At 45.2% G+C, this 27749-nt stretch overlaps 1 protein-coding gene across 3 annotated transcripts in view; it reads right to left on the reverse strand.

Annotated features, from left to right (window-relative positions):
* Lama3 (laminin subunit alpha 3) overlaps positions 1-27749 on the reverse strand; it is a 224241-nt gene that overhangs the window by 29018 nt on the left and 167474 nt on the right. For all 3 annotated transcript variants that reach the window (XM_075969274.1, XM_075969275.1, XM_075969276.1), the window contains 20 exons: positions 25122-25232; positions 24908-25019; positions 24586-24753; positions 23438-23634; positions 21658-21774; positions 20874-21028; positions 20454-20595; positions 19568-19670; positions 17733-17849; positions 17466-17645; positions 15800-15942; positions 11775-11945; positions 10512-10663; positions 10203-10365; positions 9717-9850; positions 7826-7970; positions 5487-5606; positions 4591-4730; positions 1654-1771; positions 1260-1400 (listed from right to left, as the gene is read on the reverse strand). In XM_075969274.1, coding sequence (XP_075825389.1) covers positions 1260-1400; positions 1654-1771; positions 4591-4730; positions 5487-5606; positions 7826-7970; positions 9717-9850; positions 10203-10365; positions 10512-10663; positions 11775-11945; positions 15800-15942; positions 17466-17645; positions 17733-17849; positions 19568-19670; positions 20454-20595; positions 20874-21028; positions 21658-21774; positions 23438-23634; positions 24586-24753; positions 24908-25019; positions 25122-25232 — 2829 coding nt within the window. The remainder of the gene's footprint in view (positions 1-1259; positions 1401-1653; positions 1772-4590; positions 4731-5486; positions 5607-7825; positions 7971-9716; positions 9851-10202; positions 10366-10511; positions 10664-11774; positions 11946-15799; positions 15943-17465; positions 17646-17732; positions 17850-19567; positions 19671-20453; positions 20596-20873; positions 21029-21657; positions 21775-23437; positions 23635-24585; positions 24754-24907; positions 25020-25121; positions 25233-27749) is intronic.

Below are 27749 nucleotides of genomic sequence, written 5' to 3' on the forward strand. Positions count from 1 at the left end.
TATAGTTTCTGCATGATTATTTTGGGTCTGAGCACCAGGAATGAAAGAAAAGCCTCTGCCAACAAACTGATGCCCAAAGTGGGGCTAATGGGTGTATTGTGGGACTGGGCCAGACAGAAATTTCTGCCAACAGAGAGACAGACAGAGAGAGAGAGAGGTAGGAGAGCGCACACTAGGTCAAACTGTTGTGCTGTCAAGCTTGGCTAGCTGGCCTCCTCTACTATCTAATGGCATGTCTCTTTAGGGATCATTTTTAAAGTCTACAAAGAGTGGTAAACAAGATACCAAAAGGTGAGTGACCTTCCTAATGGACATAGCCACAGAGGCAGCCACTGCCATCTTTTAGATCCGATACAAAATATCCACTGTAATTGGCAACACTAAAGAAACAAGTCCAAAAGCATTATTTTAAAGTCCAGCTCTTCCTCTGAGTGGATCTCTAAGCTGACTCCTCTCTCTGGAGCTGTGGACCAGAGTCTCACTCTTGCTCTCTTGCTCTCTGTGTGTTCCTTTCTCATGTATGATGTGCATGTGTGTGGAGGCACAAGGTTGACTTTAGGTGTCTTTCTTGATTGCTGTTTACCTTACATATTCAGACAGGGTGTCTTACTGAACCTGGAGCTCATCGTTTTGGCTGGTCTAGCTCAGGAGATGGAGCCCTAGACTGCTAAGGGGATGCCTTATCTGCTTCCCTTTAGTTGAGATTAGAGATGGCCTGCCCTGCCCAGCTGGCCTTCACATGGGTGCTGGGGATTTGTGGGTCCAAACGCCAACCCTCAGATTTGCATAGTAAGCACTTTACCTGCCATACCACCTCCCCAGTCCCCAAAGAGAATTTCTGTGGCTCACTAAACCCGACTTCATCTAATTCTTCAGGGGTAAATATTTTCTGAGGAGTAACTACTGTAATAAGGGAATGTGAAGTGTATCTTTTGAAGTTGTGATCAAGAAGAAATAGTAAGCATAAATCTTAATGTTTTCCTAAACCACATCATTGCTCATACTAGCTATAATTCATTTTAACCCACATCTGTAAAGAATGTAACAATTATTCAATGCGCACAAATCCAGCTCTACAGATTATGCGGCACCATCTAGCTGGATTTCCTTCAGGATCTGCCCAGGGGGGAGAAGTGCTCAGGTCAGAATTGTGATGGCAGATAAAAGGCCTAAGCCCTCTACCTTCAGGATCTTTCTGTTGCTTTGGAGAGAAAATGTGCACCAGGCTTGCATCTTAATTTGAATATGCTACCTCTTACCCGTGTCTGATGATTTAGTAGTGTACCACTGGGCTGAAAGGTCTGAAACCCAAAAGACAGCTGGAAGCGGTCAGGCAAGGGCACATCCAAGTTTGTGAAACTCATCTGTCCTCCTCTGGAGAACGAGGCAGTTCGCACAAGCTGAAATGCAAACATGGAAATGACTGGCATTATGATCGTCTCCTGGGTGCTCAGATATGGGCGCTCACACTGCACCACTTCCCTAGAAATGGCAGGCGCCATTAGCGCAGTTCAGACAGCTTTGCTCTGCCACACCCTCAGGTTCTGTGCATCTAGCTGAGGTCACAGGCAGTGCAGGAAGCCGGCTAGCTGCTGCAGCACCACGGGCCATCTGGGATACAATGTGTCACGTGGCTCTGCATCCCGCCCTTACCTTCCAGTCTTCAGAGCACTTTTTGGTTACACCCACAGTATCATTCAACCTAACAACACCACTGGTTTTCTTCAGATTCTTCATGCAGCCTTGGAAGGCAGGAGTGGAGATGTTAAACCTGGGGAAGGAATGTAGAAAAAGAGACCGCTGAGCCTGGGCTCCCCAGAATGCTGGCTGCCTGGTGCTTCTCAAGGGACGGAAAGCCTAGAAGTGCTGTAAATGGCAGGTATTATAGAAACACGTACTTGGAAGTTCAAGAGCAAAAATGTGTTTAAAAACTTTATGCTATATTTTTCCCACTTGTTCTGTGAACTCCGAGGAAACTGTTACTTTTTAGTTCTATGAAATTATGGAAAACATGGCTGATGTAATCAATGCCCAAGCTGATGCCCTGGGTTTGAGTCTATCTGCTACCTCTGAAGCATGCCACCTGAGCAAGCGGCTGTTATGAAGATTAAACACACCGACGCTCAGAGCCTGGAATGAAGGTGAATGCAACACCGTGTGTGAGAGTCCCGGAAGCAGGGGAGGGCTGTGGGCTAAGGAGCTGGGCTGTCACTCAAGCTCGGTGCCTGCTTGCCCAGGCAACTTTACTCCTTCACCCCTCCAATCCAAAATGAAAAGTCTGCTATTCTGCTTCATGGGTCTGTCATATGCTTAATTTAATATGTGCGATACACTCACACAGTACTTAGGGAAACTGAGGACTCATTGCCACGCAGCTACGTCACTATTTACCCGACATATGACACCCTACCTTGCCACCCTCGATCATTATGGCATCAATTCTTCCGGCTGTGCGGTGTGTGTTGTATGTGTGGGTGTGATTTGTGTGTGTGTGCACACTGAAGCCGAGGTTAACAAGATGCCTTTCTCTATTGCACTCCACCCTATTTTTTGAGACAAGGTCTCTCACTGAAGCTGGAGCTTAACAACTCAGCTAGACTGGTGGGCCAGGATGTCAGAGGGATCCCCTTGACTCCGCTACGAGCACTAGAATTAAAGGCACACACTACCACGCCAGACTTTTTTTTTATATGGGTACTAGAGAGCTGAGCTCAGGTCTCATGCTTATTCAGGGAGTTCTTTATGGAATGTTACATCTTTCCAGGCCTACACAAGCAATTTCTACAGCAGACTTTTCTATGTGGCACTCTGACATTCCCCTTTGATTGGACTTCCTGACCTGCGTGGAGCTGAATTCATGAAAAATATTAAACACACATGAACTGACTGAGGTCCAGACAAATATTAATGTTTCTTAATCAGATGATGCACGAAGAAAACCCAGCGCTGATTTCATTGTGAATCCCCAAGGCAGCTCTGCTAATCCAAGTGGAAAGGCGTCCTGCCTTCAGTATAGGCCGAATCGTTATAAAGAGCAGAGCTATGAAGAGCGTACATAAAATTGAATTTCATAAAAAGAAAAGCGCACCCTCGTTGGCACTGTGGCTTAGTTATTTCATAAAGACAGCTTTCACCTTGGAGAAGAGGGATGTCTGTTTCAATTCTGGGGCTGGGGTCTTTACAAATTTGTTTATATCCATTCCCTTGGGCCAGCTGAGAGCCCAGCCTTCCATAGGCCCTCCAGGATGCGGGTCTGCTAGAGGAACCGATTATGCCGGGGCACGTGCTGTTCTGTCAGTGACTTCCTATGTCAGAGTGAATGTGTGCACTCTGGGCCCTTTGCCCACCGAAGCTTACCCAGCTCACTGGTTGGAGTCCGCAGATGTGAATGAACAAGAAAAGCACAAAGTAAAGCTGCACCCAGTGTGTATCGGACCCCTGGGGGACAGTCACTTTCCAGTGACCTTTGTTTCTGTGTTTATGATTATCTCAAACCCAAGGGGAAATGGCCTGGTTGGTGCCAAGTCCTCTGAATATATCTGGAAGGACTTGCTTGTCGACTGGATCGACAGACACATGATTCCCGATTATAATCTTAAATCATTCAAAGATCTGGGTCCTCATTCCCAGAAGACTGAGAGGGAGGAGAGTCACGGCCTCTGCAGAGCGAAGCTGCAGGACACAGCCTGGCTCCGTCAGGAGTGCGCTCTTAGACTCTTCCTCAGTGGCTGCCCCTGCAGGGTCTTGCTGGGGCTCTCTAGGCCACCACCCTGCAGTGACCCTGCAGGGACAGTTGCAGGGGCTTATCCAGATGGATAAGACAGGCCAGAAACAGAGTAATACTGCTTAGTATTTTATTTCTGAAGAAACAAAAAGCCAGGTATATATTTTCGTGGGCCCCCATACATTCCACTTATTTCTCTGATCTTGTGATTTTAATCAAAACAAGAAAGTAAAGTGTAAGCTTACTTAGGAAAGAGGGGGGAGCCTCTTGTTTGGAAGCGTAAATCAACCTGTCAGGAAAAGTGTCTCTCTCTCCTTCCCACCTCCTCTCCCTTTCCTCCTTCCCCATATGTATATTCCTAGTCTACACCTGCCCATGACGTCTTCAGTGGGTAAATCAGTAGACGCATCCAGTTGTCCTCAGAGTTAGCATCCCACTGGCCTCTTTGTGTTCCTGTCCTTCCAAGAGTGACAAGGGACAATGGGGGTGACACGCAATTCACTGAAATCCTCCCATTTTGGATGACCAGTCCCATTTTTCAATTTTTACAATCTGGTTTTCTTTCTGGACTACTTCATCAGTATTGCAAAGTTAGCTGCTTGTGGCTGAAATTCAACTAGAGAGACTAGAATTATTGGTAGCAATCGCTGCCTGGATGAGAAATGATCTGCTCTAATAAAACACATCACACTGGGGTGGCGAGAAGGCTCAGTGGGTAAGGGCACTTGCTGTCAAACCTGATACCCAGGACACACAGGGTAGGACAGAGCCAACCCCCACAAGTCCTCTGTCCTTCACATGCATGCAGTGGTTCCCTCCCCCATGCAGTGGTCCCTTCCCCCCCAAACTCCACAGCATCATCTTACCTCTCTCTGATTGCAATTGGAATTCCTCCCAGATAATATGTGCCAAAATCAAATATTTCCCCTTCAATTTTTATATTATGGTCATGGTCATGCATATATATCCACATTAGTTTTCTTGATTTTCCAATTGCAATTGAAATCTGAAATGAATGGGCAATGATCAGCAAGCAACTATTCACAAACCTGTCTGTAGTGGCTCAAAGTAACTGCGGCTTTGTTTTCCTTTGGATTTGTTTACATGCATGGTAGAAGACTGCCCAGTGGAAGTATGGGGTAAAAATCTGATACTAAGACATTTGTATGTGTGCGTGCATGTGTGTGTTGTTCAAGTGCATGTGTGTGTCTGTGTGCATGTTCTACATATTCATATTGCATGTGCAGAGGCCAGAAAACAACTGTAGGTGCCGTTCCTCAGGCATTGGTCACCTTTGCTTTGAGACCGTGTCTCACTGGCTGACACCACACTCTAGCCTGCTGGCCCACAAGCACAGGGACCTGCCTGCCTTTACATCCCCAGCCCACCACACACAGCTTTTTTGACTTAGCTCTGGGAAGCTCAGGTCGGTTCCTCGTACAGTGTGAGTCATCTTCCCAGGTCCCTAAAACAGTAGTTCTCAACCTGTGGGCTGTGACCCCTTTAGGACCATCACAGAATGAGGAGGTTGGAATCCATTGTCCTGAAACATTTTAGTAGAAATGTTCTCACTTGAAATTTATTTAGGTTTACATCCATGCCTAAATGCCTGAATTTTTAAGGGCACCCCCAGTTAATAAGTTCACCTTGTAACAGGTTTGTATGTTGTTTTGCCTATCTTTATTTTTTGGGGGGACACTAATTTCATTTTAAAGGTTCACTGACTTCTAGAAATTCAAATCACCAGGCTCCGAGGACATACCGTATGATCTCGCCCGTTGTTGACAGTGTCTTGAATTCCTTTCTCTTTGGGTGGCTCTGAATTCAGTTTGTATCTCACCATGAGATTGCCGTCTTCTATGTCCAGGGATATGAATTTATCCTGGAGTGTGGAAACAAGGCAGATTACCAGGAGGCCTGGTTAGGAGTCAGAAGTTCCGGTGGTTCTTGATGTACTTGGTGCTGTCAGCTTCAGGTGCCTCCAGGGCTAAGCAAGAGGCAGCACTGTGAGACCTCATGCGTGGGAGGCTGATGATGGCTGACTGTTGTTAGCTGTGAGAGACACTGTAGTGCCCAGCACTCAGGACAAAGTCATACATGCCAGCCAGATCTGGGGGCCACACATGGAGTCATTGCTCACCTTCCTCCGTTCTCATCCAATTGACCCATCCAATATGCCTCTTAGCTCTGACGTCCCCAGCCCTGGTCTCAGCCGCAGCATCCTACTCCTGTGGTCCTCCTGGTCCCCTAGATCACCTTCCACAGCGCAGCCAGAACAGCCTTCTGCAATGGCCAGTGAGCATGCTAACTTTCTTGTCCCCAGGACACAGCTCAGACTCTGTGGCAGAGGCTGCGAGGCACTGTCTGCCTCTCCACTTTATCACTGTGTCCTGCTGGCAGGTCACCTTTTGTCCCTGCAGGTTCTCATTGCCAGGCCTTTTTTGTGCCCCTGTCCCTGTGGGATCCCCTTCCAACGTCACCTTCTGCTTGTCCATTGGGTTTTAGAAAAGGAGGCATCTTTTCTAAAGACTGATTTCATACTTCATTATTTTTCTCTCCATGGTTTAAAATTGTGATGAAGCAGCAACTCACTGACCAGCAGTGCACCTTTGTGAAATACCAGCCTTCCCCTCTAGAGGGCAGAATATGGTTCATACTGCTGAGCATTGCCTCTTGGCCATGGACCTTGCCCTGGAGAACCATCAGCTTGAGCCAAGTGGCAGCGACTCCCTGAGAGCAATAACCACCTCGTTAGCAGTACCAAAGGCGTTATGTAAGTTTCCAGATGAAACACTATTTCTGGTTCTTAGTCTCCAAGAAGTTCAAATGTTCAAGTTGAGCAACCCCAATCCCCAAATTCATGATGGGAAATGCCTCAAAATGGAAACATTTTGATTATCAAAAGAACACCATAGTTCTGATGAACTTTGCTCTATGCACATTAAAAATATATTGCATGAAATTACCTTCAGTCTATGTACAATGGGTGTTTATGAAAACTAAACAGAATGCTGGGAGAAAGGAGGTGGAGTCAGAGAGAAGCCATGGAGCTGCCAGAGTCAGACATGCCGAAACTTTTCCAGTAAGTCACTGCCACGTGGCAATACACAGATTCATAGAAATGGGTTAAATTAATATATAAGAGTTAGCCAGTAAGAAACTAGAGCTAATGGGCCAAGCAGTGATTTAATTAATACAGTTTCTGTGTGGTTATTTTGGGGCTAAGTTCCGGGAACAAACTAGCACCCCTCCTACAACAGATAAGTGCTCAGCTCTGAGTAGACCATCACCTCTGCCCACTACTGTGGAGGCTTAGGGACCATCTATGGCTAATTTATAGCATGGATGGGGGGGGGGGCACTCTCCAACCTCATCCCTTAATGAGTAGATACTGGCAGCTGATGGCTGCTAGGGGAAGAAAAAGTCATTCTTCTTTTTAATGTGACCACTGGTAGATTTCCCATAATACACAAGACCCCACACATATAGACAGCACTAGTTGGACTCAGTGAGTTATCAAGAAAAAAACATGAAGTTGGGAGGGCACCATGATGGGGGGATTTGAGGAAGTTGGATAGGGAAACGGGGGCATGAATAAGATTTTATTTTATTATTCACAGTATAAAGTCCTCAAGAACAAAGAAAAAAATATTCAAAATAAAGACTGGGCCTCTTCCCTAGGCTGCTTCAAAGTACAGAAACTTCCACCCCTTGGGAAGTCAAGCTGCAGGCTCATAAAGACAATCCCCAGCTTCCAAGAGCCAGACCAAGGTCATAGCTTCAGGAAGTCCAGCCCCCGAGACTGAGGGGACTCCAGGAGGTCTTTGTTTTAAAGCAGAACTAGAAATTTGTAGGCAAGCCACCATATACAAATCCGAAACTGACATGAAAATAGGCTAGGAGGAAAATCATGCCTCATTTTGGCGGCAATTGCTCAATTCCTGATCCTTTGTCCTTGTTAAAATTTACCCCAACAGAAAAAAGACATGACTGCCCAAGGTCATATTGCCAAGCTGGGTGGGCTATTTACAATCGCCCAGTTACCTGATTGCTAGACACAGTGGATATTCAAGTCCTCTCTGGATGCTTGGTGTGAATTACCTGGTGTTCTGCAAAGAACAGCAAACCTCGGTCCACGGTCGTCTGGATGGTCTGAATGAAGCTTGGGAAGGGAGCGTTGGCTTGAGTGGGAATGCGGGCATAGCCTGTTCCTTCAAAGTAGTTTCTGTCAGACTCTTCCTTGCGCCTGTCAACACCGACTGGAAGTTAGATGTCAGCCATAAAAGACCATTTTGCAGGTTTATTTCCCAACGTGAGATGCCACTGGTTAAACAATGGACCAAGGAATGCAAAGGCTGGGGGGTCTCAATTGTTTAGGAAAGGGGAAATGGTGTTAGCGTGTCAGCCAGTCTTCCTTCCTAACATGCTCTTAATCCCTGCACTGAAGAGGCAGCTCTGTAGGTAAAGTGCTTATGCTGTAACCACGATGACCCCACTTTTAATGCTCAGAACCCATACGAAAGCTGAGAATGGCAGTACATATGTGCAACCCTAGTATGGGTGTGTGTGTCGGGGGGTAGAGGCAGTGGACATAGGGGCTTTGTGGCTAGTCAGAATGTGAGCTCTAGGTTCAGAGAGAGAGCCTGTCCCAAATATAAGGTGGGGAGTTGGAAAAAGACTGATGTCTACCTCTGCTCACCAATCTGTGCACACAGGGATGAATAAAGCCAGACACACATACACATATCATGTAAACTTAGGGGGAGAGAGGGAGGGATGGAGGGAGGGAAAAAGGAGGGAGGGAGGGAAGAACAAAGGGAGAGAGAGAACATCTTCTAGAGATGTCTATTTAGGAGAAAGTGGCCAAATAGCAGAAAATATTTAAATGTAAGAAATTATTAATTTTCAGGGTTAGTTTATGAATAATAAATGTTTGCTATTCTCAGATAAGAATATCTCAAATCCTTTAAACTGTAGGGATGGATAGGAACTCAACAGAGCAGGTGCTGGTTTGAATAAGAATGGCTTCTATAGGCTCAAATGTTTGACTACTTAGTAGGGAGTGGCACTGTTGGGAAGTGTGGCCTTGCTGAAGGAAGTGTGTCGCTGGAGGTGGGCTTTGGAGTTTTGAAAACCCAAGCCAGGCCTAGTGTCTGTCTGTCTGTCTGTCTGTCTGTCTGTCTCTCTGCTGCCTGCAGATCTGGATGTAGAACGTTCAGCTACCTCTCCACTGAGACACCATGTCTGCCTGTGTGCCAGCGTTCTTCCCATCATGACAATAACAGACTAACCCTGAGTGTAAGCCATCAGCCCCTGTTAAATGCTCCTTTTCTAAGAGTTGCCGTGGTCATGGTGTCTCTGCACAGCGACAGAACACTGACTGAGACAGAGCAACTTTCAAATAGGTTCAGAAGGCAAAGTACATAGAAAATCACCCAGTTTGTAGACTATCGTTTAAAATTTAATTACATAATTATGTGCCTAAATAATTCAATATTGAGTATTTCTTGTAGTAGGATGCACCAAAGATTTAAGATTCATTTTTTAAAATTGTGTTCCTTAGCAAGTACGTGTGCTACATATGTGGGTGCGTGTGCCCCAGTGGGACATGTGCCTGAGAGGACAACTTGTGGAGTTCATCTCCTCCTTTTACTTTTATATGGACGGGGCTCAAACCCCAGTCCTGAGGTGTGGGCAGCAAATGCTGCCACCCCTGGAGCCACCTCACAGTCCCCCAAACAGGCCTGCTTCCAGAACCTGAGGAAACCAATCTCATGTAAACTAGGGCAAGATGGGTGTCCTCTGATCTTAGCGGCTTAACATGGTGGGTGTTGTCTGCAAACAGGAAGGAAGCAGTTCTGGCCCCAGGCAACGCATTGCAACACCAGCAACCTTGCCTGCCCATCACTGGTCAAAGCACAGCAGTGTCCACCCCCAGCAGTGTCCATCCCCAGCCAGGTCCTAGGGACAAGGGCCTCCAGGCTTCATTTACCTCCTACAAGGCTCCACTTCAGTTGTGTTGAGATTGAAAGTTGTCTTGAAGTTGTACAAGCTCAGAACATTCTCATTGAGGTCATCTAGTTCGATACAGCCCTTGTATGGAGGGAACCTCAGTCTGCTAGGCAGCTGTGAGAGAAACAGGGTCACGCAGCGCTAAGACTTAACAGTCAGCGTAACTTAGGGTGAGAATGTGGTTCCGGCTTTGCCATTTAAGAGCTCTCTAAACCCAAGCTAAGTGTTAATCTGTCTGCCCGAGTGTCATCATCTGTCAAATAGGAGTGATATTAATATTTATAAGTACAGTACATTAAATTAGTGCTCTTAAGCTTAGAATGGTGGACACAGGAAGTGCACGTTAGCAGTTCTCACCACGTGTGCTTTACGAGCACATGGTTGATTCCCTTTGCCTAGAATGAGTTAAACAGAGCCGTGAAGTCACTGTAAGCGCCTCACTCAGTGAGTCAGCATTGACACTTACTTGAAAATCAGGGGGGTAGCCTCCGACATAGAACACAGCAGTCTCTGGATCCAAGTTAAGGAGTGTGTTGCTGCTGTCGCCCTCCATGTCATAGACCTCAGGGGCTCTGGGTTTATTGGATGTGGCTTCCTTGGTGTAATTAAGTTTTGCAAGCTGATAAATTCTGTCGAAAATTAGATAATGAAGTTGTAAGAAAAAATGAAAGAATTCAAAGCTTACACACCAAAAGCGTGGCCGAGTGACATCGACTGAGGAGTTTGGTGAGGTTGGCCAGTTTCACAAACAGCAAGAGTCGGTCAAACACCGTACCTCTGGAACTTCACTCGGTCCATAACCGCCTCCTGATTCTCACTCTCCGTCAGCACCTGGTCTACCTGGACCTCAGCTTCTCGATTCCCTAGACTGTAGACACACGTCAAGCGACCGTCTACAACTGCCATGCCGATGTAGTCCTTGGAGGCCTGGGAACATAAAGGTCACCTCAGAACTCTGTTTAAAACGAAACAGCACTGGGGTTTCTTGAAGATATTTTAAAAGAGTTTAAACATGACGGTTAAGACAGCGAGGCAGTCAGAAAACATCCCAGAACACGTGTGTGGCAAGAACTTAGAACTCTTCAAACATTACAAATCCTCATTTTCCATATCAAGAGGTCCCTGTATGTTTTATTGCATAAATAATGGGTTTTATACCATAGGATTCGGGAGGACAGAATACATAACGTGTACCTCTTACAGACCACTACAGAACCCTTGGATGGTAATGCCGGAGCTGTCGCCTGTGTTTTAGTGGACTGGGTTACTGACTCCCCCACTGTTCAATCTCTAGTCTTCTACGAGCACCTACTACAGGGCAAGCAGACTTAACTGCTCATTAGAGTTCATCAGGAAGGGAGGCAAGCCACCCCTCTCTCTGGGTGCCATGCAGAATTCTCTGCTATGACATTCCCATTGTCACACACAGTGTGTGTCTCTCTCTTCTCTATTAGAATGGGAGAACCTAAGGAAGAAACATCGATAGATAGATAGATAGATAGATAGATAGATAGATAGAGATAGATAGATAGATAGATAGAGATAGATAGATAGATAGATAGAGATAGATAGATAGATAGATAGATAGAGATAGATAGATAGATAGATAGATAGATAGATAGATAGAGATAGATAGATAGATAGATAGATAGATAGATAGATAGATAGGCTATAACTGACAATTTTGACCTTTTTAAGTGTGTGTTGGCATTCAGGACATTTAAGAAATGAATTTTAGTTTATCATAAATATCAACATGGTACATAATTAGGGCAGTTGTCCACCTGCATCAACTAGGGGACTGTCTCAGAACCTATGGGGACCTCAGTCTTGCAGTCATTTATATGAAATGGCAAAGCACTTGCATGTAATCTGTGCACAACTCTTGTTTCTCATTGGTGGCTTACATCCATGATGAACAGGAGGTCCCCCATAGGCACCACCACAGCACTTAGGAGGTGATAGTCACAAGTCTCAAGGTGGCACCGCCAACACCATTCTGTTAGTAAAATAAGAGAAATATCCGAACACTACTTACATCCTTATTTCCGAGGTACATCACAAACATGTCCTCAGTGCCCCCGTTCTCTCGTAAGTCGGGTCTTTGGAGAAACAAAGACAGAGATGTGTATCCCTTTAAGTCTTCTAGGTCATTTGGCAGCCGGACTTGGACACCAGATTTACCATTGAACCTCATGGGAACTGCAACCTGTGAGGAAGAGGAGGATGGGAGAACAAGGTGTCAAACAACTAAGACAAAGAGGATGCGTTCAATGACAGAGTTCTGTTGCCGTCCCCCAGTGACACATCAATGTGCCAAGCTGTTGTGAGAAGCATCAGAGAGGGGTGCTGTCTCGGGACCCAGGTTGTTTTTATTTTTATTTTTTTATTTATTTTGGTTTTTGAGACAGGGTTTCTCTGTAGCTTTGGAGTCTGTCCTGGAACTAGCTCTTGTAGACCAAGCTGAATTTGAACTCACAGAGATCCTCCTGCCTCTGCCTCCCAAGTGCAGGGATTAAAGGTGTACACCACCACCGCCTGGCTATTTTTTGTGTGTTTTACATATATACACACATATATGCATACATACACACACATAAGTCTAGATGCACATACATACACACACATATATGTCTGAGACAAAGTCTTACTTTGTAGACCAGGCTGACCTCAGATTCATAGAGATCCACCTGTCTGCCCCTCCAGAGTTCTGGGATTAAAGACTGCACCACCATAGCCAGCTTGGACCCAGGTTATAACTTTATGAAGCTGTTTGCAGAGCCATATATTCTTTATGTGTATTGACTGAGGGACATTAAGAAGCCAACTTAGTCTTCTGTGAAGCGATGATGGGGTGATGGTGATGATGGTGATGACAGTTAATAGCACTTCCTACCCCACAATTAATATTCATGGATTTAATGCTCACAGAACCCCTTATGACAGTGCTTGTGGTTAAAATGTGATACATTAAGATATTTTAAATATGAGTTTCTATTGTTGTTGAGACAGTATTAGTGGTTCAGGCTGGCATCAGGCTTCCTCTACATCTCAGGATGGCTTTGAATTTGTCATCCTCCTGCCATCACTTCCTAAGTGTTATGGTCATGGGCATGGCCCAAAATATCCATCTCTCTAAGGTACTTTTTCCAAGGGAATTGATTGCCAATGAGTATGTTACACACTATGCCTGCATTTATTACAGACATTCAGAATTGAATATGCATGTGTGGGGTGAGATATGGCTCAGTCAGTAAAGGGCACACAAGCATGAGAACCTGAGTCTAGATCCCTAGTACCACACATGTGAGCACACACACTCGTGAGCACACACACTGGCCCACACTCGTGAGCACACACACACACTGGCACACACTGGCACACACTCGTGAGCACACACTCTGGCACACACTCATGATCACACACACACTGGCACAAACTAGTGAGCTCACACACGTGAGCACACACACTGGCACACACTCGTGAGCACACACTCTGGCACACACTCATGATCACACACACACACTGGCACACACTAGTGAGCACACACTCGTGAGCACACACTCTGGCACACACTCATGATCACACACACACTGGCACACACTAGTGAGCACACACTCGTGAGCACACACTCTGGCACACACTCATGATCACACACACACACTGGCACACACTAGTGAGCTCACACACGTGAGCACACACACACACTGGCCCACACTCGTGAGCACACACACACACTGGCACACACTCGTGAGCACACACACTGGCACACACTCGTGAGCACACACACACACTGGCACACACTAGTGAGCACACACTCGTGAGCACACACACACACTGGCACACACTCGTGAGCACACACACTGGCACACACTCGTGAGCACACACACTGGCACACACTCGTGAGCACACGCACACACTGGCACATACTCGTGAGCACACACACTGGCCCACACTAGTGAGCACACACACACACTGGCACACACTAGTGAGCACACACACTGGCATTAGGATTCTAGGCTGTGCACCTCAGATACTCTGTGCTAGAGGCCCTGTCCTGCTCTCCCCCTCCAATCTGTCATGAATCAATATGTTTATAACATTAAAATTACTAGAAAAGTGAAATAAGGGAGTGATATGAAACAGAGGTCCACCAACCACATGCGGTTCAAAGAATTAAAATTTTACAGACTACTGTTTAATATCATATAGATGTTATGAACTGTCAGCAAGAGTCTTCCAGTTAGCACAGGTCTGTGGACCACCACTGGTCAGGTCCAGTCTAAAACACAGAAAACAAATATCCCCTAGCAATCAAAAGAATAACTATCTTGGGTAGACACCCGAGTGATACTAACATATGCTTTATCTGTCCAGCATTGGAGTGTTTCCTGACACCTTAGACATGTGGTGTGTGGCCAGGGTCCTCTCACACACTTTGTGAGCTCACAAGAGGGCTCTCTCTTCCACACACCACCTGCCGTCCTGTAGACCACCCACACTGCCGAGTCTCCTCCTGGCAAGCTGGTTGGCTTCCTGTCTCCTGGGGAACTCATCTTTGTTTTATAAATTGAAAAGACACTTTGTGTGGACAGTAAAGGATGGAGGCTACACACCTGCGTTTATGTCCCCACCTTAAGAAAGGAAGCCTACCTGATAGCATTTTCCTGCAGCCTCCTCTCTCTCCACAGCCACCACCACCCTGGAGCTGGGATCTTAAGCAATGCTCATGCAGCTTTTACTGTTTTCACTACCTAGAACTCATCTGCGACTCTAGATGTGTCTACTTCCTGTCTAGACCTCACCTACGACTCTAGATGTGTCTACTTCCTGTCTAGACCTCATTTACAACTCTAGATGTGTCTACTTCCTGTCTAGACCTCACCGACGACTCTAAATGTGTCTACTTCCTGTCTAGACCTCACCTACGACTCTAGATGTGTCTACTTCCCGTCTAGACCTCATTTACAACTCTAGATGTGTCTACTTCCTGTCTAGACCTCACCTACGACTCTAAGTGTGTCTACTTCCTGTCTAGACCTCACCTACGACTCTAGATGTGTCTACTTCCTGTCTAGACCTCATTTACAACTCTAGATGTGTCTACTTCCTGTCTAGACCTCACCGACGACTCTAAATGTGTCTACTTCCTGTCTAGACCTCACCTACGACTCTAGATGTGTCTACTTCCTGTCTAGACCTCATTTACAACTCTAGATGTGGCTACTTCCTGTCTAGTCCTCATCTATGACTCTAGATGTGTCTACTTCCTGTCTAGAACTCATCTATGATCTAGATGTGTCTAATTCCTGTCAGCTACAGCTACTCTATTTTTCACATTTTAATATTTTCATGTAAATGCTATAAGCCAATACTTTTACAATTTGATTTCTTGACACTATATTTGTAGATTGATCAGGGTGATATGCATGAATCCAGCTCATTAGAATTTAGTACTGCCAACAGTTGGCTTTTTCTTTAAAAACATGATTATATAAAGTATATTGCAACAAGCTTCCCTTGTATAGGGTGTGTGTGTGTGTGTGTGTGCCTGTATCTGTATGGATTGTGTGTGTGTGTGTGTGTGTGCAGGTACACATGTCTGATTGTGAGAGGAGACCAGAGGAGGAGGTAAGGTGTCCTGCTCTATAGAGCTTGACTTATTCCTTGAGAAAGGGTCTTTCTCTGAGCTTGGGGCTTGACTGGCAACCATCAGGTCCCAGTGACCCTCCTGTCCCCACCCAGACAGTATCTGTGTCCTCCAACTCCACAAAGATGGGCTGTCAAATGGAAAGAGTCTAGGTCCTGACCTTGCAATTACAGTTTAAATGTGAGGCCTGAGAGAAACCCCTTCCTGTCTGTGAACTCAAACTTTATCAGTTTGTGTCTGATAAAACACAAAATTTAGGTGACTGGGACCATGTACATTTTGAAAGGTGACAAAAGGAAGTTAAACTTCATTTAAAATCAGAACTCAGAGAAGACAGACAACCAACTCTTGCATAGAGAAAAGCCTCCTTGTCTGGGTGATCACAGCAGCGATGGCAACATGGAAACACCCACCTTATTGGCAGCATCTCTGGCCTGATGAATGAGTTCTCGGATTCGGTCCACATTGTCAGAGATATTTCCCAGGGGCAGCAATTGTTGGTTGATACTTTCAATCTTGATAAAAAGATCAGGTAACTTCTTGGTTAATTTCTTTACTGTTGATGAAATGAGAAAATGGAAATTTTAATAGTACATTGAGAAAAGGTTATGCATGTGTTCTTATGGGAATATTTGTTCTGGAAATCCTGGGAACAAGATGGACTATAATCAAGCAAGATTCACCTAAATTCATTACAGATTTCTGTAATGATGTAGGTATCAATTTTTTCCTTGGTTAATATGGGAAATATTTATTTTCTTATCCTTTAATAGCAATCATACAAATACATCATGATTAAGAACTCCCACAGTACAAGAAGAAGAAGAGGAGGAGGAGGAGGAGGAGGAGGAGGAGGAGGAGGAGGAGGAGGAGGAGGAGGAGGAGGAGGAGGAGGAGGAGGAGGAGAAAAAGAAGGAAGAAGAAGAAGGAGGAGGAGGAGGGGAAATAAAATCTCTAAGTCATGCTGGGACTGGGGAGGTGGCTAAGTTGGTAAAGAAACTGGCTGTGCAAACACAAGGACTTGAGTTCAGACCCCGAGACCCATGTAAGGAGCTGGGCACAGAAGTGTGTGCCCAGCACTGAAAGGTAGAGATAGGAGAGTTGGTGAGATTGCTGCCAGCTAATCTGCATCATATGAACTCCAGCTTCCATGAGAGACCCTGCCTCAGAAAATAAAGTGGATGTGGTTGAGGAGATGGCCCAGTGCTGCTGTTCAAGAATGAGGACCTGAGTGTAAAATCCCAGAACCATGTAAACACCAAATGTGGTGGATGTGGGGACACCCGGGACTCCTCAGAAGTTCACGGGCCAGTTAGTGTGGCACACACAGAGTGAACAACAAGGGACCCTGCCTCAAAACAAAGTGGAAGACAAGAATCATCACTCAATAGTGTCCTCTGGCTGGGCATGGTGGCGCATGCCTTTATCCCAGCACCCAGGAGGCAGAGGCAGAGGCAGGTGGATCTCTGAGTTCAAGGTCAGCCTGGTCTACAGAGTGAGTTCCAGGACAGCCAAGGGTACAGAGAAACCATCTTCTCTCTGTCTCTGTCTCTGTCTCTGTCTCTCTCTCTCACACACACACACACACACCACACACACCACACATGCACACACACACACACACACACACACACATTGTTTGTAAGAGACAGGAAGGACATAGGGCATGTGGTACATGTCTTTAATCCTAACACTCAGGAATCAGAGATAAGCAGATCTTTAAGTTCAAAGGCAGCTTACTATACATATCAAGTTTCAGGACAGTCAGGTATATATGGGAAATACCATACACTGAGACCTTGTCTCTGGGGGTAGAGGGGGAGGAAAATGACTGAAGAATAAACATGAACTTCTGGCATCTGTTCACCTGCATACACTCATGAACACACAAGCAAGCTCGTACATCATATACACACCACACACACGCAGGGAAAAGGAGATATTCTCCCTGTCTCTAACACAACATCTTGATATTTGAATAGATCCCATGATACTGATTTGAGGTCAGACTTTACTAGAAAGGAGCTGCAATGGATCGAGGCCTTAGCAATGGAGAACGTCGTGAAGACATCCTGATACCTGAATTGTTGGCATCGGCCAGAGCATTGCTGAAGTCCTCATGTCGTGTGCTTCCGTAACTATCCTTAATTCGTCCCAAGTCTGTCTGGATGGGGTTGAGCCCATCCAGAATCTCGCTTGCTATGCCATTGGCCGTCCTGACCATGCTCCTCACACCGTGGATCACACTCTCAGTATCACCTAGAACACACAAATAGGGAGGGAGGCATAAGGACCTGAACATTCTTCCCAAGAACCGGTGAAACTACGGTCTAGGGTGATGATTACCTCTCTGTAACCCATGAAGACTGTCCCGGGCAGCAGTGAGGTTGGCATCCAGCAGGTTCTTCTGAACTGAGACAGTATTCAGGGTTTGGTGCAGCCTGTTGAGAGCTGGACTGACTTCTAAATGAAGGAATGAAGAAAGAAGACACCAAGAGGCAATGACTTCATGGAGTTGGATCTTCTGTGGGTATTTGTGGTCTCTGAAGTGGGCAATGTCTTCAGACCATTGAATAGTCATGTGTACCTTAGCCTTCACCCACCAATGCCACTGCAGTACCCATCCCCACAGCTGTGGGGTCTCTGGATACAGAGGCTGGAAGAGCAGTGTACCAGAGCCTTGTGGTGATTGGCTTCTCAAAAGGACACACAAAGATGCAAAATAACTCAGGAGACATCTGGACTTCCACTCTGACCTGAGCAGAGGAGGCTTGCTGAAGGGCTGTCCCAACATACAGTGTGTGGCTGGCACTGCCTAGGATGTAAGGTTACCCACACCCGTTCAATGAATGAATGAATACTTGGATGAGCAAATGAACGAGCAGAAGGATTGACTTGCAGCCAAGACGAGGCTGTTCCTGAGAGAGCCTCATGCAGAGGACTCAAAGGGAGTGTTTGTTTCTGTTCCTGCAGAACGATGCAAGAACCTGTCCCTAGGTTTCCTCGAGAGATGTTCAATGTGACACATCAAAATAAACTGATGAAAAAAATGGTACAAATCCTCATCCCTAGCTAGCAATGCAGCCATCTTTGAGATGTAGAAAGTGACCAGCCAGTGTATTAACACCATGCTGGTGACACATGGCTTCTTATGATTCCAGCAACACAGTCAATAGCCCAACCTACTTAGAACACCTGTCTTGGCCACAGCCACAAGTCACCCTAGCACTGAAGAGGTGGAGATAGGAGGATTGATAGAGGGCGTGCTTCGTATGTTCAAGGCCCAAGTCTGATTAATAGCGCCATGAAAAATAAATATACAAGCAAACAACTGCAAATGCTCCATGTCAATCCAACTCTAAGCCCAGTGTTATAAAGAAGGCAGACATAATTCCATAAAATCTTAATGTTCTGAATGCATATCAGAAGATACTTTTTGTGCATTTGATTTTCAAAAATATTTAGTAACTAAATAAGGGCCTTCATCCAGTCCTCAGAATGGACTCAGTAGCCGATCAAGGACTGAGAGCCCAGACAGCCGCCTGGCCGTGGCTTCCTGCGAGAGACCAGAAAATTTCCAGAGGCAGCATTTTCAAAGCTTGGAGATTGCTGGGTTTCAAATGGCTGTAGTTCCTGTGTTTCAAAGCCTCTACCCCTGAACTATGCCCCCATATTAAAACAATTTAATTATTTTTAAGTACATGAGATGAAAAATTACCAAAGATAAATGGTTAAAGATACCAAAGATAAAATTAATAGTTAAAATTTTCTTATGGCCCATGTTGGCAGTGATTATTTTTTGATACTTTGAGTTGCTAAACTTTTAGGACTTAAGGTAACTTGAAGCAGTTGCTGTAAAGATCTAGGATGAATGGCCTTCATATGTGGCTTCCCACTACCAGAATTACCAGTGTATTAAGCATGTCTCCAAAGTCAGGCCCAGGAAGGCTAGCATTCTCAACTTCTTCATCTGCATAAGACCCACGTCAAGTTCATGCAGGATGGATAGGGGCTGTTTAGGACTCTTGGTAAATGCACGACATCAGATAACAAATCACGAGTGCAGAAGTGCCCTTTGCATTGACAGTGGGATCAGAAGACACTTTTTCATCAGACTGCCCCCACATTCCCACAGGTTGAATAGCATCCTTGATTGTCCCCACCATCCACCCTCCTAATACCTTGCTGGAGCCTTTTCTGTGTGACCTTGGCTTCATTTAACAGTTCATCGCTGTCGGAGCTCAGGGTCTTAGCTCTTCTTGGAAGATCTTCCTTTATCAGTGTCTGAAAGCAAAATATTTATCAGCCTTGAGCAGACACCATACCTTAGCAAACGCAGAGAAAGATTTTTCACCTTAGCCCCAAATCCCTTGTCTTTAATCTTTAAAGAAGAAGATTTGAAAGAGATGAACGGCACACTGTTGACTAATGATGCGGTTAGGACTCTAGGCAGATGTGTGCCCGTGGCCCGGGGAGCTGGGCTGATCTCCGCTGACAGATGTCTAAGCTTGCACAAACCCCCTGCAATCATTTAGTTGCCTTGAGGCTTTCAAGCTTTGGAACCTGAAAGTCTTCGATCTTTCAAAGCTCAGCTTCCCAACTCTATTATTTCGTGTTCTAGCCTTTATATCTTGGCTATAGGGACATTATACAGTACAGTAAAGATCCTGTAGGCTTCTGTAGACATGCCCAGATTTAACACCAAATTGCTAAAAAAAAATGGCAAACCAGGTAATTCTAAAAATCTTTCTTTTGGTAATAAATATCAACCATTAAGGCATAAAACACCTACTTTAAAGGAGGATAAACTATTTGTTTAGTTTCAAAATAACATTGGTATGTTTTTCTATCTGATTGTACAAATACATTTTATATTACACTCCTGATATCAAATAGTCAGTAAGTGCAGACATGATCCAAACCAAGAACAAACTCAAGTCAATTACATTTAACAAGCTCTGATTTTGAATAAATAGTAATTTTAATACTGTCCCATGCATGGGAGAGTAAGCAAACAAACTGCCTCCAGAGCCAGTCCAGCAAGCCAGGGCAGCTCCAGGTACCCACTTGGAGGGCAGACTCTGAGGCGCTGGTGGCCTTGTTGGCTGCATCTTCCGCTGCTCTGATGGCACTGAGGATGTTCTCATAGGCAGTGGCAGCATCCACAGCACAGCGTACCAGCTCATCCCCGCTGGTATTTTTCTTTATCCTGGAAGATGATACAGGGTGAGTATAGGCTACACAGCATCCTTTCTCTGCCCAGGGCTGATATTCTCCCAGTGACTGCACTACGCTGTGCTCTTGCCATTCTGTCCACAGGACACAACCAGGGGGCAAGTCTGAATTTGACTTGGACTATGGGTTATGGATGGGGCTTTGGCCTTGATTAAGCCCTCTACCCTGCTCCCAGGTCCTAACCAGCCTAGTGAAGACCTTGCTTGCTGCTCAATCGACCCACAATGTCTAGATCTGCAGCCAGGCACTCACTCTTCCAGCTGCTTGGCCAGCTCCTGTAGAGACTGCGCATGCTTCTCGGCCTCCACAACCACAGATGCTTTGCTGGCCGACCTGGAGAGTTCTCGCACTTTGCCGCTTAGTTCCTGTCTGGCTCCATTTAAAGCCGCAGCCAAGCTTTCGTACTCCTATTTTTTCAAAATAAACAATATAAATTCAAGCGGTGAGCATGTGTGCCATTTTCTCAAACTCCCTCATAAATTGTTTCTCATGAGAATTTATATTTTCTAAGTCATTTTTATCATATCACATTATCCTGAGTTCAGACAGTGGCATTGACTATAATCCAAATTTTGTCACCCTCTTGAATATCTTCCTTCCGATGGGCACCATCTTTATAAGGTTTATGAAGCTCCAATGTCATCCTCAAGGTGAGGCTCTGCTAAGTGAAGGGCTTCTACTGGTATAAAGACAGAACGGGAAAGATTCTTTCGAATGCCCATAAGGCTGCTGAGAAGCCTGTTAGGTTTTTATCAAGTCTGATGCCTTCCACTAAGAAAGGCATGTTTGGTATTTTTAAGACAGCATTGCAATGCTTTTTTTTTTTTACTTGCTCATTGCAGACAAATGAGGTAATGTAGGTGGATTAAGGCACCCAGCACTCATACTCCCTCCCAGCAGAGAGCTGCTGTTATTATTTGGGGGTGCACAGTTCTGTCTAAAAAGGATAAACTCAAAGTAGGTTTGCCTATTGCATCGTCTCCTGACAATAACATTTGACTGGTTTGGATGTTTCTAGAAAACCAGAGTCTGCTACCTTCTGGCTTTTGTCCATTTGCTGCAGTAGACGGTTGGTCTGCAGCAGGGAAGAGTCTGCCGTGGCCAGGTACTTGGCGAAGTCGTTCTTCAGAGAATTCATTTCTCTCATTTGTCTCTGGAGAGAATAAAAGAGCCCGTGGGCACACACTCCGTGAAACATTAGCAGAAAGCACAGACAAACTTACAGGACAACAGCAAATAACACAAAGTCAAATGTTTTCTTGAAGCCGACAATAGCCTAGCTTGCTGCAGGTGATTGATAGGGCCTGGATTCCCACTGTGTGTTGCTGTGTTACTATGGTACCCTCTGCTACCATGGCTGAGGAAGTCTCATACACCGGGCAACTCCACCAGTGATGTGAGGCATGTTACTAAGATCTGCTTTGGAGAACAGAACATAAGATTTCAACTAAATAAATGAACTAGGACCAATCACCTCCACACATCAGTCCTAGTAAGTGTGCAGCGGGCACTTGAATGAGAGACGGCACAGGGCAGAAGTATGCCAGGTTGGAAGGCTTAGAGGCTGGGGCTCACACTGCTGGAGCCTGCCCTCTTCCTTGGCATAAGCAGAGATGCAAACAGAGGCACTGCTATCCAGGACTGCACTGCACTGAGCGTGCCACCCATAAGGCAATACTGGCTGTCTTTCTCCTCTTTGTGTGCCAATCCACATTATTCAACTCTGGTCTGTCATTTCACAATCCTTCATGTTTGTTTTGTTTTGTTTTGTTTCTTATTTTGCTGTTGTCTTGATGTAGGATATTCATCATTAAAAATATAAACTATAGAACTGAGGTGTTGACTTGATGTTAAAACAATTGCCTGACATGGGACCCCAGGGCTGATTCCAAATGCGACCAAAAAGAAAGTCTCTGCCTGCCTGCCTGCCATCCTGCCGTCCACCCATCTGTCTGTCTATCTATCTATCTATCTATCTATCTATCTATCTATCTATCTATCTATCTATCATCTATCTATCTATCTATCTATCTATCATCTATCTATCTATCTATCTATCTATCTATCATCTATCTATCTATCTATCTATCTATCTATCTATCTATCCATCATCTACCTATCTACCTATCTACCTATCTATCTATCTATCTATCTATCTATCTATCTATCCATCATCTACCTATCTACCTATCTATCTATCTATCTATCTATCTATCATCTATCTATCTATCATCTATCTATCTATCTATCTATCTATCTATCTATCATCTATCTATCATCTATCTATCTATCTATCTATCAATCTATCTATCTATCTATCTATCTATCTATCTATCTATCTATCATTGATCAGTCTATCGTGTGTGGATGTGTGACTGTGTGTGAGTGACTGTGTGTCGCTGTGCATGTGTGTGTCTGTCTGTATGCATCTCTCTCGTATGTATTTGTGTGTGCTGAAACCTTAATCTCTAAATTCTGCCATTATAATGGCATGTGACCTAAATATATTTCTGCCTCTTTTTTATACACAGGTAGATAAATGTTTCAGTTGCCTGTGTTGATGATTATTATAATATCTAACACAATGTTAATGGAAACACATTGGATGTGACATGATGAATCTCTCATCCAATCAGCAATGTCATTCCTCTGACGTTCTCCAGCTGCGGGCAGGCTCTCTCTGTCAGCGGACTCAGAATCCTCTGGTAGCAGGGAAGCGAAATGACTAGTCTTCCATTTAATGCCTCAGTCCTGTTTGATCAGGATCTGAGGTGCGCACTCCTACCTCCCTGTTCCCTCTTCTGCCTGTGGCTCACCTGGATGGCTCCCAGAGCCCCCTCATTTTCACGGTTGAGGCCAGTGGCCCGCTTTGCCTGGGCAGCTGAGTCCTGGAGGACAGTGCGCAGCTCCTGAAGTTTGGCTTCATAATCACTTAAGGAATCCCGAATGTTCTTCAGCAGTCCGTTGTTTTCCACCTGGTGGGTTTCCAGCCAGGCCCTGACCCGGTTCAGCACTGCAACACAGAATTTATGATTTCACCTGAGAGATGAGTTTATTGAAGCTCGGTGCCAGAACTACGGGAAAAGAGCCAGCTCCTGCTCGTTCCATGGTTCCCACAGCCTTGGAGGGAACAGGAAGGCAAAGCAGGACTTGTGTAGACCTATCATGTGCACCCACGCACTGCCTTGTGTGGTTGCTATGACAAGCACATGAGAACAGTAGCTGTTCTGAGAACATCAGCTGCTGCTGAGAAGACAGACTCGTGGATGAATGGCCTTAGATGTGGGACTTGAACAGAATAGAAAGCCATGATTCTTCCACTGCTAAAAGCAGATACTAATGCTGATTAGCACAAATGCTACATGTCAACTACAAGCTGTATGTGTGCCCTAGATACAACATTTTATCAGAGAATACATATCCATTCTGAAAGATACGTGCTAAATTAATTTGGTTATTTTGACCCAGTGAGGCATTTTCTCTACTTAAAACCTTTACATATACCTAATCAAATTCTTGGATATTTGGCTTGGGGCTTTGTTTTATAATAATAATGCCAATGTAAACTTGTGATAAAAAACTCAGCAGTGGTAAAATAATAATTCTTAAAAATGGTTTCATGAAGCTATGCTTGGTGACTCATGCCAGTAATCCCATCACTTGTGGAGCTGAGCTAACAGCCTGAGCTAAGAGTGAGACTTTGCCGCAAAGAGAAAAAAGTGGGGGAGGGCAAGACACAAATATTTGCATTTTAGAACCATTTTTGAGGTCATTTGCACTGTGGTAGGGTGTTGTGCCTCTCAGACACTTGGAGAAAAGATTCTGCCCCATTCCCACTGTGACCGCTGGCAGCAAGGTTTGCTGAACTGAGACCTTCCTCCTGCCGCCCAGAGCTCAAGACTGCGCTTAGAAAACTGCATTTCGGGTTGATTGGAGGAGACGGAGGAATCGGGGCTGGCCTTACAGCGCTGGGCTTCTGTTTTCTCGGCCTCTGCTTCTCTGAGGTGTTTTCTGAAGTCTCGGCCCCGAAGCTCCCGCATCATGCGTTGGGCTTCTGCCATCTGCCTGGACCAGTCACCCGCGGGCACGTCCATTCCTTCTCCGCCTGGCCTAGCGATCTGCTTTAGGAGAACTGGAAAACACCAAGTAGCTTATTAAACTGGGGGTTCTAGAAGGTTTGCGGAGAGTCCTGTTCACCTTTAAGTATCACTGTGGGATCTTTCTTTCATAATTCTGAGCTCTCAAAAATAAAAATATTCGGTATACAGCAAAGGTATACTTCTTACTGTGCACATTCTGGATGACGTTTTTAATCTTCGTGTCCAATTCTTTGGCGCTTTGGATCGTCTGATCAAGGTTGTTGTATAATGTTTGTGCTTTTCTGGAATTGACTTGTGCCTACATGGAAAACAACTCATTATGAGTGAGTTAGAGTACAGGGACATGAAACTGAAAACACCCCAAGGAGGAAAAGTTAAGGTAATTGGCTCAGTACACCACCTTTTTTTGCAAAGTTTCGAATTCACTGTTCAGATTGCTCAGTTCTTTTTCCAGGCCGTCCATTTTGGACCCATGACTTGAGATGGCGGAGCGGAAGTCAAGCAGCTGGCTCTGGAAAAAGACACAAAGCTAGACTCCAATCCGGAGCAGACACTGCCCAGTGGGCTCAGGTTTCTTCAACACAGTCAGTGCTGGCTCTATTGGGGCGGGGTGGGGGCTGGGACGTTTTGAAATAACTTACAAGATGAATCTACTTTCTGTTGTAAATTACAATAAGGTTATGAAACAAAGTTAATGTGTTGGCCCTCTCTCCACCATTACAATCCATTTAGCAAGTTATTATAAATAAAAGATCATCAACAGACGAAGAAAAAGTTGCATTTGGCTCAGTTTTAGAGGTTTTCGCCCCGTTGGTTTGGGCCCTGGGAGGCAGCACTTCACGGTTGAAGCACATTGAGAGCTTTTCATTCCCTTGAATGAAACTGAGAAAAAGGAGGCACTGGGGGCCAACAAAGCCCCCTTGAAAGCATGTACCCAATTCTAGAAACCTACCACCATCTCTTACATTTGGAATACCCCTTCAGAGCCGAGGCATTGTGTGTGTGTGTGTGTGTGTGTGTGTGTGTGTGTGTGTGGTGGGGGGTATTGTGGCATTAAAGACCCAAACTACAGCAATCCAAAAGACAAGAGATTTTTTTTTTACTTGAATAAATGACCTTGCTTTATAAAAGCGGCCCCTTATAGCTATCTGTCCTGAAAGAACCCTTATATCCAAACCCTTGTATAACTGGAGGGGAATTCTGAGTGAATATACGGATATCCTCAAATTCAAATGAGGTCATTGGAGTCTTAAGAAAATTGGATGACGTGCCTGACTCAGCACAACTGACTGCTGCACTGGGTCACAATCCAGATCCCTACTCATTTTATTATTATATTATTATTGAAAAGGTGACATTGCACACATATTTGGGATAGGGATTACTTTTAATTTTTGGAGGAAGGGTGTAATGCCTTGAGAGGGAGAGTAAGTAAAATAATTCTATTGCCTTCATTTGTACATCAGAGACAATGTGGAGTAAGGAAAACCTTAGGTGTGCAGATTAGCAGGTGATCCTGACACTATGAGGATATTCTAAACTACAGGATATTCTACACACACACACACACACACACACACACACACACACACACACACACACTCAAGAGCATGCAAAGATGTTAGTTCATTTTTATTGAGCTGTTATGGAGTTTGTGTGACAGAGGAATAAGACAGATCACTGTAACTTACAGTGAGAAAGCTAAGGACCACTGAGCGGCGATGTGTGAAGGTGGGGTGCAAAGCATGGGAGCACACTGAGAGCCATGAGTGAAGGTGGGGAGCAAAGCATGGGAGCACACTGAGAGAGCCATGAATGAAGGTGGGGAGCAAAGCATGGGAGCACACTGAGAGCCATGAGTGAAGGTGGGGAGCAAAGCATGGGAGCACACTGAGAGCCATGAGAGAAAGTGGGGAGCAAAGCATGGGAGCACACTGAGAGCCATGGGAGAAAGTGGGGAGCAAAGCATGGGAGCACACTGAGCGGCCATGAATGAAGGTGGGGAGCAAACCATGGGAGCACACTGAGCGGCCATGAATGAAGGTGGGGAGCAAACCATGGGAGCACACTGAGAGCCATGGGAGAAAGTGGGGAGCAAACCATGGGAGCACACTGAGTGGCCATGAGTGAAGATGGGGAGCAAACCATGGGAGCACACTGAGCGGCCATGAATGAAGGTGGGGAGCAAAGCATGGGAGCACACTGAGCGGCCATGAGTGAAGATGGGGAGCAAACCATGGTCTTTTTGACCTTGGTCTTGATTTGAATTCCAGCCGTGTGAACATGCTGTTGTCCTTGCTTAGTTTCTATGTGTCGGTTAAACGAAGATGCTTTTTCTCCAAGAGACCTTGTGAGATGTGAGTGAGACACTAAGAACAGAGCCTGGCATACAGCTTCTGTGCAAAGCACTAAGTAACCAAAACAACTAACTCATGGGGCTTCCTTTTCTCTCACAACAGAAGGGATTTTTTTCTTTCTCTATATTAAACCTATAAACCATGGAGTTAAATTCCCCGAGCGATGAAAAGGAACCATTCTTCGAGAATTATTTTCATATGGAGCCACTGGCTTCAGCTCTCATTCCAAAAGCACTCATTAAACTTCACCCAAAGCTCCGTTCACTGTGTCTAGTCTTGGTTTTACTTAATCAATTCTTGTAGTTCAATAAATGTATTTTTTCATATCCACGATTGTCAGTTGGGTGTTTTCATCTCTACTCCTTCCATGAGATGCTCGCCTCATCTTGGTTCTCCTAATGGATACTATTCGTTAAGAAGGTTCAGATGTCCTACTACTTTCATTTCTCTAAGGTGCCCTCGTCTCTTATCTGCTGCATTTCTGGTTAATGCGTCTGTTAAACATTTGCAGACTCAACCAGTGATTGGGAGTTGTCTCCTTCCCCCACACTTCCTTTATCATCTCTAGTGATCTCATAGTTATCACAGTCCCCCACCATGAAACCCTGTTCCCTGATTCTAAGACCAGACCATACATAGTATTTAAGAGAAGCATTTCTTCACAGTACTAA

Source organism: Microtus pennsylvanicus, chromosome 4, assembly GCF_037038515.1.
Source record: "Microtus pennsylvanicus isolate mMicPen1 chromosome 4, mMicPen1.hap1, whole genome shotgun sequence".
Classification (NCBI taxonomy): Eukaryota; Metazoa; Chordata; class Mammalia; order Rodentia; family Cricetidae; genus Microtus; species Microtus pennsylvanicus.